The sequence below is a fragment of the Coregonus lavaretus genome (genome assembly GCF_964263955.1).
Source record: "Coregonus lavaretus genome assembly, chromosome: 9".
In the NCBI taxonomy this organism is placed as follows: Eukaryota; Metazoa; Chordata; class Actinopteri; order Salmoniformes; family Salmonidae; genus Coregonus; species Coregonus lavaretus.
In genome coordinates, this window is record NC_139996.1 from 47,544,383 (window position 1) to 47,564,914 (window position 20,532).

General features: G+C 41.4%; 1 protein-coding gene across 2 annotated transcripts in view; it reads left to right on the top strand.

Annotated features, from left to right (window-relative positions):
• LOC311134983 (ethanolamine kinase 1) overlaps positions 1-20,285 on the top strand; it is a 62,892-nt gene extending 42,607 nt beyond the window's left edge. For both annotated transcript variants that reach the window (XM_084168775.1, XM_084168774.1), the window contains exons 5-8: positions 2,161-2,244; positions 3,170-3,330; positions 15,696-15,769; positions 19,573-20,285. In XM_084168775.1, the coding sequence (XP_084024901.1) occupies positions 2,161-2,244; positions 3,170-3,330; positions 15,696-15,769; positions 19,573-19,642 (389 nt within the window). In that variant the 3' untranslated portion in view covers positions 19,643-20,285. The remainder of the gene's footprint in view (positions 1-2,160; positions 2,245-3,169; positions 3,331-15,695; positions 15,770-19,572) is intronic.
• Positions 20,286-20,532: the final 247 nt, after the last annotated feature.

A 20,532-nucleotide genomic window follows, 5' to 3' on the forward strand; every position in this document is an offset into this window, starting at 1 on the left:
GTAGCCTCGAGGTTAGGCTAAAAAGGTTGCTGGTTCAAATCTCAGAGCCGACAAATTGAAAAAACTGTCACTATACCCTTGAAAAAGGCACTTAACCCCAATTGCTCCAGGGGCACTGGACAATGGTGACTCTGGCCATGACCCCACTCCCTCCGGGTGTCCCAAGGGGAGTTTGGATTCGCAAGAAAAACATTTCCATTACACACTTGGAATGATGAACACTTGTACAAGTGTGTAACACGACAAATATAAGCACCACCAACATTATTATTTATTGAAGCTTTCAGAGCACACTATCAATTATAGCAACATAAATAGGGTACAGACTTGTGTTTCAAATACTTGAAGTCTGCCATGTGGGTGGAGTTGGCAGTTTTGGGACTTTGATTTATTAAGCCAGGCAAGCTCCAACAGGCCCAGGTAAAGTATTTGAAATCCAGGTCTGATAGGGTAATACAGTGCCTTCGGAAAGTATTCAGACCTCTTTACTTTTTCCACATTTTGTTAGGTTACAGCCTTATTCTAAAATTGATTAAATCGTTTTTTTCCCTCATCAATCTGCACACAATACCCCATAATGACAAAGCAAAAACAGTTTTTTAGAAAAGTTTGCTAATTTATAAATTAAAAAAAACGGAAATATCACATATACAAAAGCATTGCGACCCTTTACTCAGTACTTTGTTGAAGCACCTTTGGCAGCGGTAACAGCCTCGAGTCTTCTTGGGTATGACACTACAAGCTTGGCACACCTGTATTTGGGGAGTTTCTCCCATTCTTCTCTGCAGATCCTCTTAAGCTCTGTCAGGTTGGATGGGGAGTGTCGCTGCACAGCTATTTTCAGGTCTCTCCAGAGATGTTAAATCGGGTTCAAGTCTGGGCTCTGGCTGGGCCACTCAAGGACATTCAGAGACTTGTCCCGAAGCCACTCCTGCGTTGTCTTGGCTGTGTGCTTAGGGTCGTTGTCCTGTTGGATGGTGAACTTTCACCCCCGTCTGAGGTAGTGAGCGCTCTGGAGCAGGTTTTCATCAAGGATCTCTCTGTACTTTGTTCCGTTCATCTTTCCCTTGATCCTGACTCCCAGTCCCTGCCGCTGAAAAACATCCCCACAGCATGATGCTGCCACCACCATGCTTCACTGTAGGGATGGTATTGGCCAGGTGATGAGCAGTGCCTGGTTTCCTCCAGACGTGACACTTGGCATTCAGGCCAAAGAGTTCAATGTTGGTTTCATCAGACCAGAGAATCTTGTTTCCCATGGTCTGAGAGTCTTTAGGTGCCCAAACTCCAAGCAGGCTGTCATGTGCCTTTTACTGAGGAGTGGCTTCCGTCTGGCCACTCTATCATAAAGACCTGATTGGTGGAGTACTGCAGAGATGGTTGTCCTTCTGGAAGGTACTCCCATCTCCACAGAGAACTCTGGAGCTCTGTCAGAGTGACCATCGGGTTCTTGGTCACCTCCCTGACCAAGGCCCTTCTCCCCCGATTACTTAGTTTGGCTGGGCGGCCAGTTCTAGGAAGAGTCTTGGGGGTTCCAAACTTCTTCCATTTAATAATGATGGAGGCCACTGTATTCTTGGGGACCTTCAATGCTGCAGACATTTTTTGGTACCCTTCCCCAGATCTGTTTCTCGACACAATCCTGTTTTGGAGCTCTACGGACAATTCCTTCGACCTCATGGCATGGTTTTTGCTCTGACATGCACTGTCAACTGTGGAACCTTATATAGAAAGGTGTGTGCCTTTCCAAATCATGTCCAATCAATTGAATTTACCACAGGTGGACTCCAATCAAGTTGTAGAAACATCTCAAGGATGATCAATGGAAACAGGATGCACCTGAGCTCAATTTTGAATCTTATAGCAAAGGGTCTGAATACTTATGTAAATACGTTTTTTGTATATTAGCAAAAATTTCGAAGAACCTGTTTTCGCTTTGTCATTATGGGGTATTGTGAGTATATCGCTGAGGAAATGTTTTTATTTAATCCATTTTAGAATAAGGCTGTAACATAACAAAATGTGGAAAAGGTCAAGGGGTCTGAATACTTTCCGAAGGCACTGTACATCTATTGCTGAGGTGCCACAGAACAGTTTACTAATGTGTATGTGTCATTGTAAATATCTGTATTAACCCTACATTGCTCTCTCCTCCTTTAGGCATGGTGAGATTCATTGACTATGAGTATGCTGATTTTAACTACCAGGCCTTCGACATAGGCAACCATTTCAATGAGTTTGCAGGTGCGTTACTTCAGTTTATAATTCATAGGGAGTGGCCCCTGATCCGTGACCGGTTCTTTAATTTCTGAGGCTCCGTATCTGTATCTCGCAGGAACTTGAGATTTATTTTCATAACCTGGACCGGGTTAACTGCATAGTTAAATGCCAAAAAGAGATTAGCAATGTCACTATGCAAAACCAAACAAACCATACAAAAATAGCCAGTACAGAAATGTCATTTACTTAGGTGGTTTTGCAGTTTGCACTCCACCACAACAAGTAACAGGTCATGTTGTCATTAGCTAGCTAGCTAGCTTGTTAGCGACACTAGATAGCGAATTAGCGAGCTAACGTTAGATAGCTAGCTAGCAGGCCTCAGTAGACAATTTAATCTTGATAGCCAACAAGTTAGTACCATCAGTCTCCGGCATTGATCTAAAGAGTTTGCTAAAGGGCTACTTAGCTAGCTAGCTAACGTTAGCTGGTTCTATTTGGAGCCTTAGCTGAGAGCGGTTGCTTGTCATGGTATAGCATAAACTGCAAAACCACATAAGTAAATAACGTTTTTTACAGTTGTAGTGGCTATTGTTGTTTGTCACTGAGGTGTCTCTCACAGATGGGGAATCAGAGAGAAAACTTGTTTTATTTAAATGTATTTCAATATTTTGTTTCGCTTTCAACATTGAACTTGTACTTACCAAGCTCATTAAATGGACAATACACTTTCAAAGTATTGTTTTCAGACCTCTAAAGTAGTCTGTTTTCAGATCTCTAAGTCTAATGTCAAGATGAGACCCCTGTCCATCTATATGCCTCCACCCCAAATGAATAGAAAAGATAAACTGACAAACTTTAATTTATAACTAAAATGTCCCTTTAAGATGTGTAATCAAACCCTATGGTTTGACAAGTTCTCATTTATCTGTGTGTTTGATCCATCCCCAAGGTACGAGTGACACTGACTACAGCCTGTATCCCAGTCCTGAACTGCAGAGGGATTGGTTGACTGCTTACCTTGAGAGCTACAAGCACAGTGTGGGGCTGGAGGCCACAGTTACAGAACGAGAGGTCCAGAAGCTCTATGTTCAAGTCTGCAAGTTCTCACTGGTGAGAGTCAATGGCACAGCACCCAGTATTCGGCATTGATATTTCACCATAGTCTAAGTAGACAGGCAATAGTAGAGTTTACCAATCACAGCAAAATACAGTATATCGACTTTCTGACACACATAGATTTTTTGTGTTAATTGGCTGACACACATCCATTTAGTATGAGTATTTGTCGATGCAGAAACAAGTAGTAGTTTGTGCAGGGGTGCCTGAATTTCACTATAGTACCGAGCACTGGCAAGGTTCAAAATTCAAACTAACATCCAACTATGTCCGTTTACGGGTCGAGATTCCCAAAAAGCAAAGTCCCACCCACTCTGTATGATCGACCTACCGCTCTATGCATTTTGACAGACTCTATCGGAGTTGATTTGAAACCAGTGCAAGAAAAATAACAGACAGCAGCCAAGATGTATTTTTTTTTTACAACCACAATTTTCTGTCGTTAGAGGCTCAAGTGGTGCTGGACTAGACAAATGGTGCTTTCATAAGTCGACACAATATGCAAGATTGTCTTGGTAATCTTTGGGGTAGTGTCGATGTCTCTCAAAATAGCCCAGAAATGATGAGAAAGCATTTTCTTTTATAAAATAACTCTGGAGGCAGGAAGAAAAAAAGAATGGCCTGGAAATTAATAAGAGCAGCGATAACATCTTGTTGATTGAAATCAGATTTCTGTGACAAACCGAGAACTCTGGCTTGGTGAAGTGGGAGAAGTCACTCACTCACTGACAACTAATGGCTGTGTCAAGTTTCCAGTCCAAGTAATTTACAAATCTGGCGTAGAGATGGTGGATAAGCTTGTTTATCAAAACAATCACGAGAAAAACGTTTGGCATAGCTGCTTTTCATTTAAAGGCCCAGTGCAGTCAAAAACGTGATTTTCGTGCGTTTTCTATGTATTTCCACACTATGGGGTTGGAATAATACTGTGAAATTGTGGAAATTATGATAATGCTGTTTTAGTGTAAGAAAAGGCCGCCTGTTATTTCAGCCTGTTTGGGTGGGATTGAGTTTTGGCATTACTGACGACATCACCAGGCGTTATAAATTAATAGACCAATAAAAAAGAGAGAGAAAATCAGATTTCGAGATATGACTAGAAAAATCCCAATACCCCTCCTATACTCAGCTCTTTAGTTATTTGACAGGATGTTTGTAGTTTGCCAGTGTTTTTAGAGTGCAATGTCAGTTAATGGGAGACTCTATAGGTCTACTGAAAGGAAGCTTATTTTGTCCAGGGCATTTCCATGTAAAAGGACCCATGAGCACCAACATGTGAAGTTCATAGGAGTGAAAAGTCTATATTTTTGGGAAATGAAAGCATAGATACATTTTTCAACCATTTTCCATCTTAAAAATCAGGCATAATGGGGGGACGTCACAAAATATATTTTCCCAAAACACAAAAACTCTCCAGTTGTGCAGATGATTCTACAAGTTTCTTTTAGGGTGCAAAAAACATTCACCTGATCTTACAAGAACATTCCCAGAACACATTTCTTCCCAGAGGACATTCCTATAATGTTGTAAGAATGTTGACAGAACACCTGGTATAAGGTTCCCAGAACATTTTATTAAGTTATGGGAGTAATATTTTTGTGATATTCACATGTTGCACAATATTCCACAATTTCCAAATAAGTATGTTTTTGTGACGTTCATAGCATATTTGCTTTAGGTTTAACATAATGTTCCATTGATGTTCATGCAATATAAATTTTTTACATTGTCTTGGAGGTCCTCAGAACAGTTCAAGAACATTTAGAAAATGTTATATTCAAGTTTTACCTAATATTACCACTTTCTCAGCATGCAAATATGTAGCTCCTTACAGCAGATTGGAATACATCACCATTATGTTAGTCTTTAATGGCTATTTGCATTTGATACATGGTAATTTAATTTAATTCATAGGACATTTGAACAGCATTTAATCTTAGACACAACCATATTTTTTACATTTCATATGTTGACAATCTGCACATGTGGGGTTTGAATCTCCAATGTTTGGTTCCCAAGCAAGGTCTTTTATACTTTGCGCCACCAGGGAAGCTCTCTTCCTTTTTTTTCAGTATATAGCCATGGCAGTATGGTCAATCAGGAATTCGATGCTTCCTTTTAAGCCTTTTAACCCAGGGAAATACTGGTAACAGGGTTATTCACCATCATTTCACCCATCCTCTTCATATGCTGCATACTTCTGGGCCCATATTTACATGGTATCCAAGACTATGCATGCTGATTTAGGATCACTTTTGTTTTTCAGATCATGAGAAATAAGACCATATCAAGAATCTCAAAGTAGGAATTATATTGGGTGTGTTTTAAAAAAAAGTTGAACAGTAAATTTGTACACAATGTCACTTTTTTACAAAAATGTTTTATAAACATGGTTAAAAGATTATGTGGGATTGATACTGCAATCTTCAGCTCTGAAATCAGATCATGAACCCTCATGAGCCTTGACTAGAATACAGTACTAACATGTGAAGTGGGTAAAACAGTATATAAACAGTATTAAAGTGACCAGTGTTCAATGACTATGTACATAGGGCAGCAGTCTCTAAGGTGCAGGGTGGATAGCTGGCTAGTAACAGTGACTAAGGTTCAGGGCAGGGTACTGGGCGGATTCTCTCGATCCCAGCTTTGATGCACCTGTACTGTCTCCGCCTTCCAAATGGTAGCGGGGTGAACAGGCTGTTGCTCGGGTGGCTGAGTTCCTTGATGATCTTCTTGGCCTTCCTGTGACACTGGGTGCTGTAGATGTCCTGGAGGGTAGGCAGTGTGCCTCCGGTGATGCCTTGGGCTTACCGCACCACCCTCTGGAGAGCCCTGCGGTTGCGGACTGTGCAATATGCCGTACCAGGCGGTGATAAAGCCCGATAGGATGCTCTCAATGGTGCATCTGTGGAAGTTCATGAGGGTCTTAGGAACCAAGTTGAATTTCTTCAGCCTCCTGAGGTTGAAGAGGCGCTGTTGCACCTTCTTCACCACACTGTCTGTGTAAATGGACCATTTCAGGTTGTCAGTGATGTGCACGCCAAGGAACTGCGGCCCCGTAGATGTGGATGGGGGCATGCTCTCTCTGCTGTCTCCTGAAGTCCACGATCAGCTAATTCGTTTTGTTGACTTTGAGGGAGAGGTTATTTTCCTGGCACTACTACGCCAGGGCCCTCACCCTCACCCAACTCGTTGTTGTTGGTAATCAGGCCTACCACTGTTGCGTCGTCAGCAAACTTGATTATTGGGCTGGAGACGTGCGTGGCCATGCAGTCATAGGCAGACCCGGTGACAGGATAAAGTGACCAAGGGGGCAGTTGAAATCGGTGAGGGGGCACAATTTTGGGAAGTTCTTGCATTGGAATTCTATTTCATTCTGCTTATATCACGCTATACCACAATAAACATAAAGTTCAAATGCCAAGACTCCAAGACCATTGATTGAGTGCTTTTGAAATGACGGGTTGGCACAGGTCAGCACAATGGAAAGCAAGGCCAATTTGTTAATGAATATAGGCTACAAGATAGATAGATAGGGTAATTCACCTATTACAAACAGCCTACGTGAATGCAGCCGTACATACAGCTGTCTTACCAAAATAATGCAAACTATATGCTGAAAGTAGTAGCCTAGTTATTCATGCATGCAAACAAAAATACTGAATAGCAGTTTGGCTTATAACAGGGGTTCCCAAACTTTTTCACTCAGGCCCCCCTTCCAGCATTGAGGAACATCCCATGCCCCCCCTGCGCCACCTCTATTTCTATGGGCACAAGCACTGTCCATCACACAAACTTTTGACAACCCTCTTGTTGGTGGAGAGAACATTTTGCAGGGTTTAAAGCTTATTTCCTGCAATTCTACACATTTTGTCATGAGGTGCAGAGACAATGACAGTTTTAAAGCTCATTTTCTTGCAATTATATACATTTTGCCATGTCTAATGTGTATTCATGTGATATTTGAGTGACTCAAAGATTACAACAAAATCTATGGGCTAAAAAAACGTTAGCTGACATGGGATAGTTGATCTGGAAATTTCAAAATAGCTCTCTAAGGCAGGGTTTCCCTAACTCAGTCCTGGGCCCCCCCCCTGAGTGCACATTTTTGTTTTTGCCCTAGCACTAAACAGTTGATTCAACTAATCAAAGCTTGATGATTAGTTGGTTATTTGAATCAGCTGTGTAGTGCTAGAGCAAAAACCAAAACGTGCACCCGGTGGGGCCCCAGGACTGAGTTAGGGAAACCCTGCTCTAAGGTATGCAATGACTGACATGACAAGAGGATTCTACTAGTGCATTCTACTACTACAACTTTCAAGAGTAAGTTGAAAGCTAGACTGAGTTCCTAAAAAATTTAAAATAAAAACATGTAGGAACCAGTTTGGGAACCGACACAACTGCGAATGCGAACAAATGAATGTGAACAGAATAAAATAGCGGTACCAAGTAGGCCTGGTAAACAAAATATCAGATTGATAAATGCATGACACAATCTATATTTAGGCTAGCTACATTAAATCAAATCAAATCTTATTTGTCACATGTGCCGAATACAACAGGTGTAGACGTTACAGTGAATTGCTAACTAACAAACCCTTTACCAACAATGCAGTTTTAACAAAAATAAGTGTTAAATAAAAAATGGATGAGTAAAAAATAAAATAATTAAAGAGCAGCAATAAAATGTGCGGATGTTGCCTGTAATCCATGGCTTCTGGTTGGGTTATGTACGTACGGTCACTGTGGGGACGACGTCATCGATGCACTTATTGATGAAGCCAGTGACTGATGTGGTGTACTCCTCAATGCCATCAGAAGAATCCCGGAACATATTACAGTCTGTGCTAGCAAAACAGTCCTGTAGCTTAGCATCTGCTTCATCTGACCACTTCTTTATTGACCGAGTCACTGGTGCTGCCTGCTTTAGTTTTTGCTTGTAAGAGTTATGGTCAGATTTGCCAAATGGAGGGCGAGGGAGAGCTTTGTACGCATGTCGAGTAAAGGTGGTCTAGAGTTTTTTCCCCCTTTGGTTGCACATTTAACATGCTGGTAGAAATAAGGTAAAAGGGATTCAAGTTTCCCTGCATTAAAGTCCCCGGCCACTAGGAGTGCCGCCTCTGGATGAGCATTTTCCTGTTTGCTTATGGCTCATTGAGTGCGGTCTTAGTGTCAGCATCGGTTTGTGGCAGTAAATAGACAACTACGAAAAATATAGATAAACTCTCTTGGTAAATAGTGTGGTCTACAGCTCATCATGAGATACTCTACCTCAGGCGAGCAAAACCTCGAGACTTCCTTAATATTAGATTTCGTACACCAGCTGTTGTTTACAAATATACACAGACCACCACCCCTTGTCTTACCAGAGGCAGCTGTTCTATCTTGCCGATGCAGCGTATATCCCGCCAGCTGTATGTTATCCATGTCGTCGTTCAGCCACGACTCGGTGAAACATAAGATATTACAGTTTTTAATGTCCTGTTGGTAGGATATCCGTGATCTTAGTTAGTCTATTTTGTTATCCAATGATTTTACGTTGGCTACTAGGACTGATGGTGGAGGCAGATTACGCACTCGCCGTCAGATCCTTACAAGGCACCCCTGTCTCTTTCTCATGTGAATGACGGGGATTTGGGCCTTGTCGGGTGTCTGAAGAAAATCCTTCGCGTCCGACTCGTTAAAGAAAAAATCTTCATCCAGTACGAGGTTAGTAATCACTGTCCTGATATCCAGAAGCTCTTTTCGGTCATAAGAGACGGTGGCAGAAACGTTATGTTCAAAATAAGTTACAAATAACGCAAAAAAAAACACACACAATAACACATGCAGCAACACGTTGTGATATGGCACAATACACTTCTGTGCATCAAATTTGACCCCCAAATACGTACAGTTACATTTACAACCACAAAAACCAACAGGCTACCAAGAAAACCATAATAAAATATAGCTATTTCTATGATGAAACATATTGATATGTAACTATACCTAGGGGTGTCATTTGGGTTCTTGCATTGGAATTATATTGAATTCTGCAGTAACCAAGTATTCCAGCCACTCTTCCTATGAACCAGTTGCTATTAAATGACAATTTTTGGACAGAAAACCTGCGGCTAGGGTAGGATTCTAGGCTAACCTGGGCTGGCTCCTCTGTTCCAAGATTGTCAGGAAGAGTTGGAGGTGGAGGGGGCTGTGGAGCCATTATTCTGGCGGCACTTGTTGAAGGGTGGGTAGGCACGCGGACGTAGCCGGAGCTCGGCAACATCATCGCTGCTGGGCTTGGCGTCGGCCTCTGTGGTTTGATGCCGCTCATCGCTCTCCTTCTCCTTTTGGCTTTGTTTAGGTACTTTGGTGAAGCCAATTTCTGATATCCATCGTGGCAGTGGCAGATTAGTTGGTTAGAGCTAGCTAAATAGGCTAGGGCTAATAACACAAGGCTTTTTACAGCTAGCTAAGAAGCTAATTAAACGCTGTAGTGGTCGGGCATGAGGCAGAGTTGAGTTAAACAGCTTCAACAGTAAACTTGACCAGGCCCTTATAAATCAAAATCCAATATTACAGGCGGAGGTGAATCACGTTATTCACTTAGCCTACCACAGATGAGTAATGTTTTTTCCCGCTTTTTATGGAAACCCAAAGAAGTCATACCTAACCACCCCAGTCACTTTCCATAGCACCCCTACACACACCGCGGCATGCTCTGTCCATTGTGCTGACACAGCGCAGCAGAGTTACAGATTTTTTTCTTCATGTCCTCGCGATGGACGGAGAACTCCGCTGTCTGACAGGGACAGTATATCTGGAGATAGCCATGATTGCATATGTTACATCCCCTGATGTCTCTCTGGAAGGAGAGCCTCACCCTGAGTTCGTCTACTTTATTGTCCATGGACTGAACGTTAGCGAGATTAAAATGCTGTGTGTCTATATCACCTTGTAGTGGGCCTGGAGAGAGAAATATAATGGGGATGTATTTCTATCTGCTTTCTTGTGCTTTAAGGAGCTACAAATGTGCATGCTGAGAATGTTGTGGTAATATTAGGTCAACTTAAATATAACATTTTCTAAATGTTCTTGAAATGTTCTGAGGACCTCCAAGACAAGGTAAAATGTACAGTTGAAGTCGGAAGTTTACATACACCTTAGCCAAATACATTTAATCTCAGTTTTTCACAATTCCTGACATTTAATCCTAGTAAAAATTCCCTGTCTTAGGTCAGTTAGGATCACCACTTTATTTTAAGAATGTGAAATGTCAGAATAATAGTAGAGAGAAGGATTTATTTCAGCTTTTATTTATTTAATCACATTCCCAGTGGGTCAGAAGTTTACATACACTCAATTAGTAATTGGTAGCATTGCCTTTAAATTGTTTCACTTGGGTCAAACGTTTCAGGTAGCCTTCCACGAGCTTCCCACTATAAGTTGGGTGAATTTTGGCCCATTCCTCCTGACAGAGCTGGTGTAACTGAGTCAGGTTTGTAGGCCTCCTTGCTCGCACACGCTTTTTCAGTTCTGCCCACAAATGTTCTATAGGATTGAGGTCAGGGCTTTGTGATGGCCACTCCAACACATTGGCTTTGTTGTCCTTAAGCCGTTTTGCCACAACTTTGGAAGTATGCTTGGGGTCATTGTCCATTTGGAAGATCCATTTGCGACCAAGCTTTAACTTCCTGACTGATGACTTCAATATATCCACAGGAATTTTCCTTCCTCATGATGCCATCTATTTTGTGAAGTGCACCAGTCCCACATTGATGTGGATAGGGCCGTGCTCACTCCTCCGTTTCCTGTAGTCCACGATCAGCTCCTTTGTTTTGCTGACGTTGAGGAAGAGATTGTAATATATTTAGTTATTAAGAGCTCTGGCAATCATTCTCATGATAGCACATTGGTAGTAGTGTGATGCGTGATTTGAAGGAGTCAAGCGCAGGAGGGTAAATCACAGTACACATAGTTTATTCCATCAGCTCGTGATCCGTGTCGGGCGGGGTTGGAATGGGCAGACCCCCTCCAGGACGTCTTCTGGCCGCCAGCAGGTTGTCCAAACGGATGGCCATGTCCACCAGTTGAGAGAAGGACAACATGGTGTCCCGGCAGGCTAGCTCCCTTCGGACGTCCTCCCGCAGACCAGCCGAACTCCCCGTAGTTGTCCAATGCGGCTCCTCCTTCATTCCAGACCGCGTTGGCCCACTCCAGGGCTTTCCCAGAGAGGCAGGAGACGAGGGCGGACACCTTCTCCCGCTCCGATGGGGCCGGGCTGATGCTGGAGAAGTAGAGCTCCAGTTGGAGGAGGAATCCCTGGCAGAGAGCAGCAGTGCCGTCAAAATCCTGTGGTTGGGATATATGGATCCCTCTGGGTGCTGGGGTGTGGGTGGCTGGATCCGGTTGCCCAGCTGGTCTCGACCGATCCTCTCCTCTCCAGGCGGTGGACGACCTGGAGAACCCTATCCATCGCTTCTCCCAAGCTGGCTAGCATTGTTGAATGCTCCTGGACCCGTGCCACGAATCCAGGCATGCGCTCCTCTTCCGCTGACTCCATAGCGGGTGGGTGATTCTGTGATGTGTGATTTGAAGGAGTCAGGCGCAGGAGGGTAAATCACAGTATACAGAGTTTATTCCGTAATACAGCTTTAACCAGTCCAGTGTGCAAAACAGACGCACTGGAACAAACAGGCACACAGGGAAAATACCCCGGCAATACAAAATACACTGAGCTCAACCGAGCTACTATCTCCTCACAATAAACAAACACCCACAAGGACAAGGGGGCAGAGGGAACACTTATACACGTACTAATGAGGGGATATGAACCAGGTGTGTGTAATAGACAAGACAAAAAAAATGGAATGATGAGATATGGAGCGGCAGTGGCTAGAAGGCCGGTGACGACGAACGCCGAAGCCTGCCCGAACAAGGAGAGGAGGCAGCTTCGGAGGATGTCGTGACAAGTAGTCAGTGGCAAATATCAAAGATAAGCAGGGCTTGGTTAAAACCCTGGATGGGAGACCAAATTAATAGCTGTAGCTAGATCAACTATCCAGTAGGAGGTGCTACCCAGCATATAATGTTGAAGATCTGACGTTGTTTCAAAGGTATACATTTTTAGATTTTTTTTTTATAAGGTTTGTCTATGTTGAAAATTGGTTACAATGATGACATAATCCTGTGATTTTAAATTCCACCCTCAAATCCAATGTATTTTCCACGTAGATTCCACATCACAATACGTTGCCAAATTACCTTGAAACAACATCAATTCAACCAGTTTTTCACCATAGGGAAGTAAAAGTAGACCTACCAATTAGTTATGGTGTTTTTACTAATATCAATTTTGTTTTATAAATTATTAAGTGATTAAAACTCATAATTCTGTTACCAAATTGGGAAATGGGAAATCATAGTAGTCACAAACCACAGACTTTGATCTATCATCCGGACCGGCCTTGACTTGGCCCAAACATAGATGTCAATGATTGGTGACCGGACCAAATCTAAACCAATCATAGATGTTTATGTTTCACAAGTTTGGACAGCACAGTACATTAGAGTACAGTACAGTAAATAAGTGTAGAATGGAGTTCATTACAGTACAGTAGAGCACACTAAACTACAGTAAAGTATAATGAACTGTATTGTACTGTACTGTGATGTCCAAACTTATGAAACATAGACATCTATGATTGGTTCAGATTTGGTCCGCTACAAACATTTACATTTACATTTTAGTCATTTAGCAGACGCTCTTATCCAGAGCGACTTACAGTTAGTGAGTGGTGCATACATTTTCATACTGGCCCCCCGTGGGAAACAAACCCACAACCCTGGCGTTGCAAGCGCCATGCTCTACCAACTGAGCTACAAACCAACCAAATGTAGCCAGTGTGTAGAATAATACCCAAATATGCAAATGAGGATATTGCATATTTCTACATTTGTGTACCTATTCAGGATACATCACCATGTAGAGAGTGACATTTATATCCATGATTATGCATTTCTGTATAGTACAGATCAGGGACCCATTGTGTAATTCCGTTACCGTAATTCTGTTACCGGGTGTAAATCCACGTCACTTATTGTAGTTCAATAACCAAAATGATTTTTTTTTAACTCAAGGTGTCATGTCATAGCTGACAACAGATTATTTCTGTTTTTGGAAAATGTGGTCGCAGAAAGATTTTACCATAATTCTCTTTCCAAACTTTGCATCTGCACCGTTCTTCCAGTAACTGTGTTTTGTACATTTTTTTTAATGTATATTGTTCAAAGTAGTCCTTGTGCATAGAGTTTTATGGTTTGTTACAGTTATCCGTTACTGTGGAATTGCCCTCCATCAATCACAAAAATAACTGCTATTGATGCTCCTTTGAACTGCTGGGGTATGTTTAGATATTTCCTAGAGCCCTTTAATAGACAAATCGTCTCCGCTGTCGCTGTGGCATCACTAAGGAGTGGCTCTCGTCCAATGTTCTTGGGAGGGGAGCTTCTCCGTTGCTCCTCTCCCCATCTTAAGCCCAGACAGAGCGAGCCAAGGCACACTGGGCTCTCTACGACTCTCTCTACGATAAAGAAATTGCAATAGAGAATGTTTTGAACCATTTTAATGTCGACTGCCATATCTTACAAATGTTCTATAAATCTGTCCTGCAGAGTGTGCTGTCCTTTGGTCTGATATACATGTTTGGAAACATGCGAGTGCAAGACCAAGTCAAGCTTCAGCGCTTGATCAAGACGGCGGGAAGGATAATTGGTATAGATCAAGAATCAGTCACCAACCTGTACACAAAACTCATCCTCCTAAAACTTGAAAGCATTTTACAGGACAGTACTCATCCCCTTCACTCAAAACTCAGTCACAGCAGCAGCCGGACAAGGGGAAAGATACTTTTTCAAAAGAAAATTAAAACAGATAGATATGGGGACTCTTTTTTTCCAACAGCCATTAGGCTGTATAATAGATAGTCTGTTGGTCCCTCGAGTATACAGCATATTGCACTTTCACTTTGTGTAGCTATAGCACTTTTAATTAATTATATTGTGTAGTTTCTGTGTTTTCATGTTTTATGTACCATCTTTTTAAGCACATGATCAAATGAATTTCCCCCTGGTGGTATAATAAAGTTGATCTGAATCTTATTTGTCCCCCTCTGGGAACCCCCTCCCAGGTACCGAAGGGCCAAAGACTGTGACTCTGTGATGCCTCCCCTATCTCGTATTAGTAGCATGCTTCGTCTCTGGGCTTTTCTGAATGGTTCCCTGTCATTGGCCATCTCTTCTTAGAGTTAGGCTAATGGCATCTTAATGGAGGGGAGTTATTAATCATAGCAAAAAAACTGCACTCAATCTCCATCTAGAACCGAGGAGAGACGTTACATACGAAAATGTGCCAGGAAAAAAAAGGAAAGGGGAAACCACATACTGCTCCAGTATTTCATTCCGCCCTTTATTTGATTATCAAATAAAAATGTGATTATATAATTCGGCCACAGCACAGAGGTCTGCATGGAACTCGTTAGGAAGTGATTAGTGGTCCCACCATAGAGAATTCCAATAAGGGTGGATGACAACATAAATGTATGTAGGCGTGGAGACCTATAGACCTATGGGAGCAATTCCATTAGTAAGGGAACAATTCAATATTAACGTTTCACTTTTCCCCTTATTTTTCCGAATCAAAACACAGGGAAAGCAAAACCACAATTCACATGTGGTTTATGGGTATACAAAACCCTGTCATGAAAATGTTTCCGTAAATAACATCCCAAAACAATACACCTCTTGCAAGTTAGAGTCCGGGCCTCTATTTCAGCTCTTGCCTCAAATTCCGTCCCGCCACAGTGGACAGTATTTTCTGTCAGCCGTTGCAGCATTTGTCGTCAATGTCTCATTGAAAACAATGACATCTGTTTCTGTCCTGCCATCATGAGTCGCCCGGCACGCGGCATAAGAAAGCTCATTACATTTCTGTCCGGTGGGCACACAATCTTTCACCATGAGAGGTACATCCTCAAAACCACAGCAATGTTGAACAAAGGCCGCTGGTGACATACAGGACAATAACCAGAGAGGATTTTCAATTGTTTTCTGGCGTCTAAAGCACTTCAGATCAACAGCTCTTTGCAGGCTACAATGTCTCGATATGACCACTCGGTGAACTTTAAGATAGACAAGACTGAATTCTATTCAATAGTAATAAATGTTGTTTTATGTCAGTCACAGGGTAAAGCATTCGATTTATACAGAAGATGAGGTCAAGTGCAATCCTGGCCTGAACAAGCAGGCAACCTGTATCCTAACTTTTGCTTCTCTCACTCTTTCTCCTTATCCCTCTGTTTTTCTCCATCTTTTCGCAGGCCTCCAACTTCTTCTGGGGTCTCTGGGCAATCCTGCAGGCCAGATACTCCTCCATTGATTTTGACTTTGAAAGGTGAGTGACCTGTATCTCTAGAGTCTTGACTGTGGGACTCAGGTTTTACTGATCAATATTCCCACTGGGCAAAAACTGGTTGAATCAACATTGTTTCCACGTCATTTCAACCCCCAAAATGTTTTATGACGACATTGAATCAACGTGGAAAACTGATTGGATTTGTAAAAAGTCATCAACGTAAGGCCATTTCGTATTTTTACTTTTAACCTAAATCCAATGACATGGTGAATTGTTTTGTTGATTTCATGTTTCACGTTATTTGACAACTCAACCAAATATAAATCAAAACTAGACGTTGAACTGATGTCTGTGCCCAGTCTGTTACTTCTAAATGCTGATACAAAGTAAAACCTACAAGGGTTTACATAGCTTTACTATGAATAGCCTTTCCTCTCTTCAGATCCCTGCCGCCCAACATTCACACAACCTTTATGAGAAATAAGAACAATTATTGCACAATGGATTAACTTTAATCAAATCACCCGGTAACACATTAGCTCCAGTAACAAATATTTGTATTTTCAGGGGGACAAAAATGTATATTAAACAGCATAGTTCTCTGAGCAGAAAGTATTCCTCTCCTCTCCTCTCTTTCCTCCTCCTCTCTCCTCCCATGCCCCATTGTACCCCACAGAAGCAGCAGTCGCCACTGTGCTGACGTTAACCACTATTGACAAACGGCACCCTCCTCTCTGTGTGGCTTTGCTGTCCGCTCTGTGGATCAGTGACAAGGGCCCCGCCACTTTTCTATCGGAACTTTGGAGGAAATGCGATCCAGCAGGAGCAGATGGAACAGAGGCAGTATTGTTCCAGTCTCATTGGTCCTCCCTGTCTGTCTCTCATCCCTGGTTCGGCTATATGTAGCTGTTAGCCTGTCTAGCCCCACTAAGCTCCAGGCACAAGTTGCCCCAAAGTGCATAGCAAGGGTCAGATTACATCCCTATACCCCAAATCTAAGGTTAACCATAACAAGGTGGAAAACAACAGTGAGTTTGCACCAGCCACTTACAGGGTAAAGTCCCCCTCTAGAGCCTCCAGAAGACAGCCTATGTCCTAGACTGGGAGAAGGAGGGTCCTCGTGATGGAGGTTTGTTGGGGTGTTTCTCTCTGTGCCCGTTTACTTGTTGCGTTATCCCTTTGAGCCAAATCTCTGCTGACTACTCAACGAGTGACAGGCAACTGCTAGGCCTCACACTTAACCAAAGCCACATGTGCATGTGATTTTAGGGAGCCGCAAGGGGAATGCATGAACTCCACCCTCCCTGCCTCCCATCCTACCGTTGATATTGACTTTATTTATTTTTTGTTTCACTTGTATCTGCTAGGCAGCGGTTGAGTTTGTGAATATATTGGCAAGGCAGCGGTTATTCCATACTTCCAAAGCCAAATTGACGAAGACATTATTATGAGGAAATGAGTAAGAGGCCCACTGTTTGGAATGGTTCGAGTGAAGAAAATGGGGACATGGACAAAAGCACATTGTGGAATGGTATAACTGCTTTTCAGTGTGTGAAAATAGTAAATAGGAAAATGTTTATTTATTTATTTTATTGTAAGATGATATTGGAGTTTTTCTAGTTTCATTTTCATTTAATACCGTTGGAGAAGTTAAATGTAGGTTTTCTTTACTGCGCTTCATGTGGTCAGTGAGGTCGCGTGTCCAACAGTATGCCTACATCATATAACCATAGACTTATTTAATCTTTAAGCAAAATGGAAAAACTGCAAATTACAACAGATGGTTTTACAACAATTGTTTTCAACAATAACTGTTTTCTGGTTAACCAAGATACTCTTAGAAGTCAGATGACGACTAAAACAAGTTCTACATTTTTCAGATAAATAACCTTTTCTCAAATTGAACATTAGAAACAATTTATTATCCTTTCCATTATGTCGTTGCCAATTTCAGGCCCAAACTAACAATTTTAACAGAGTGAAAGATTCATACAAACAAATACAACAAAACAACATCAACCACACACAATGCCAATGGGTAAGTGGTGGAACTGGAATAGAGCTTTATGTAATACAACTTTGTGGTCCTCTGTAGCTCAATTGGTAGAGCATGGCGCTTGTAACGCCAGGGTAGTGGGTTCAATCCCCGGGACCACCCATACGTAAAAATGTATGCACACATGACTGTAAGTCGCTTTGGATAAAAGCGTCTGCTAAATGGCATATTATTATTATTGTATCTAAATTAGTATTTTCATCACCGAGGTAAGGCACGGTCCAGTAAGGTTCACACTATATACTGAGCCAGCATTGAAGAGTTAACGATAAAGTCCTTTATGTCTCCATTTTCCGTTCTTTTGAAACTTCACTCTGTTTCAAAGATGAGCACAATAGCCAAGGGCAAGAGCACACACATACATTAGATGTATTGAAGTTTTGAACAACATGGTTCAAACAAATACAAAACCACTTTACTCTCCGTTAACTTTTGAAACATGTCTTTAAAAGAAACTGTACTTTATTGAGATGTTGAAAGTCAAAACAAACTTAATGTAATGAAAGGCAAGGACACAAAGCAATGCCATTTTGGGACAACTTCTGTGAAGATACAACATACTGTATTTGTATTTATTATGGATCCCCATTACTCTTCCTGGGGTCCAGCAAAATTAAGGCAGTTCATACAATTTTAAAAACAAATAGTAAAACAGTTTGTCCAAAGTAAGAGGGAGAAATTGGCCTTGGAATCAAGAAAATGTGTAATCTATTGATTAGAAAACCTTAGTCATTATCACAAGGTTTTCCCAATCAGTATTGTTTGATTATTTGATTGTCAAGTCCCATTATCATCAGTTTATCTACAGGATATGAAATGCAGGATGACATTTGGTATAAATCCCAATCTTTGTACACGTTATTTTAATTTCATCATTGTCATTTGTCAAAATCAATTAACCGCTCTCTCATGCCCCCCCCCCCCCCCCCCCCCCCCCCCCCCCCGAAAGGCAAGGCAGCGTAGAGTGAGGAAGATTTAAAGTGCTTTCACTGAATTGCTTGCTACTTTTATCTGGCGTCGCTGAAATAACTGTGACAATGGTTATAAATTAAGAATGTTTTTTCCTTCCCTGAAAGCAAGTGTTATGGCAACACATTTGTGTTGATTAATAAGTCTCTATGCTGGAGTCTGAAGCACAGTTCACGAGTGTAGAAAAACACTGAAAATACTATCAGGGCCAGCCAAACAAGACTGGGACTGATCCCGAATCATCTCCTATACAGTTCCAAATGCTTTTGACAGAATGGATATACAGTAGGTCGCAGAGCAATGCGACACTTAAAAAATAATTTATTTATCATCTTTTTACTCATTAGCATGTAAATCCATGATTTCAATATTAATTAGCAGTGCAGGTGAAAACATTTTATTTGAATAAACACCAGATGTTTAATTTCTTTGTTTTACGGCATATTCATTTTAGTGTGGATTATTTAGCTGTACTTTACTATAGTAAACTGTTGACGGTAAACAAAGAAATGTGTTTTTCCGTCAATGTCTTTCCACCTGTGTTCATGCAGGTGTGTTCATGAGGAGAGTTAGATTTAATCCAAGGCGCTTTATAAAGCAGAGCACTACAACATACGTTTTAAGGTAATTTACACTTGAGCCGACATGCATTTACCGTGAATAAGATATCCGTGAAAGTCAAGGTAAATGCCTTTAAAAGGTGCATTGTCGGCTGTCTAGCGCGCTGCGCTATAATGCGCCTTGGATTGAATCCCAGCCTTATTATGGTACACATGGCACACCTCATGGTCTTTCATCTCTTATTCTCTATCTGCAGGTATGCCATGGCCCGATTCGACTACTACTTTGAGAAGAAGGAAGAATACTTTGGATTGACTCTTAGTTAGAAAACTGAGCCCGAAGAAATGTAAACAGTTGCAGTCTGCTGCATCTTTATTTTAATTTAAGATAGTATTTTTATCTATACATAATGTTGAAATGTTGCAAAAGAATGCGGGCAATATAACCATGTGAGTTTCCAGAAAATGTACACTTGATTGTTACAGTTACTCAATGTTTTGGTGTAATTCCAACTGATTCTCAAAATATTTGTTTTACCACAGTGAGTATGGAGATAACCTCCTTTGGAAAATTGAGATGGCTTCCAGGCCAGAAAGCCGTTAATTTATATTTAGCCAAGTTACTCAAAGCCACAAGAACTAAGACTAAAATCATAAGACGATTATTTGCAGGCTCATTCAACATTAAGCTCAGTTGGGACATTTTTTTAAATGTCCACTGGCATGGATTTTAACATCAGTGTTGTATTATTTCAAGATGGTATTACCATCATGCTCTGCTTCCATTGTTTTGTTAGAGGATTGCTTTCATTTGTTGCCCAAAATATGACTATTAGATAAATAAATAGTTCATACAATGTACATTGAACAGTATATTGTACAGTATATACTGCAGCATGCATAGGCAAGTGTTTTTGCTGAACTGCACTTCAGTACAAATCATTACAATTGCATAAAAAGCTGGAGGGTGTGTCATCTATGGATTCATCTCTGTTAAATATCTACTATGGAGATCTAGTTGCTAATGGTGTACATCAGATTTTGGCTACTATGGCTGCATTCATACAGGCAGCCCAATTCTGACCTTTCTTTCACTAATTGGTCTGAAAAAGATCTGATGTGAAAAAATCTGATTTGATTTGTCAAAAGACCAATTAGTGAAAAAAGTATCTGAATTTGTCTGCCTGTGTAAACGCAGCCATATATGCTTTTTATAT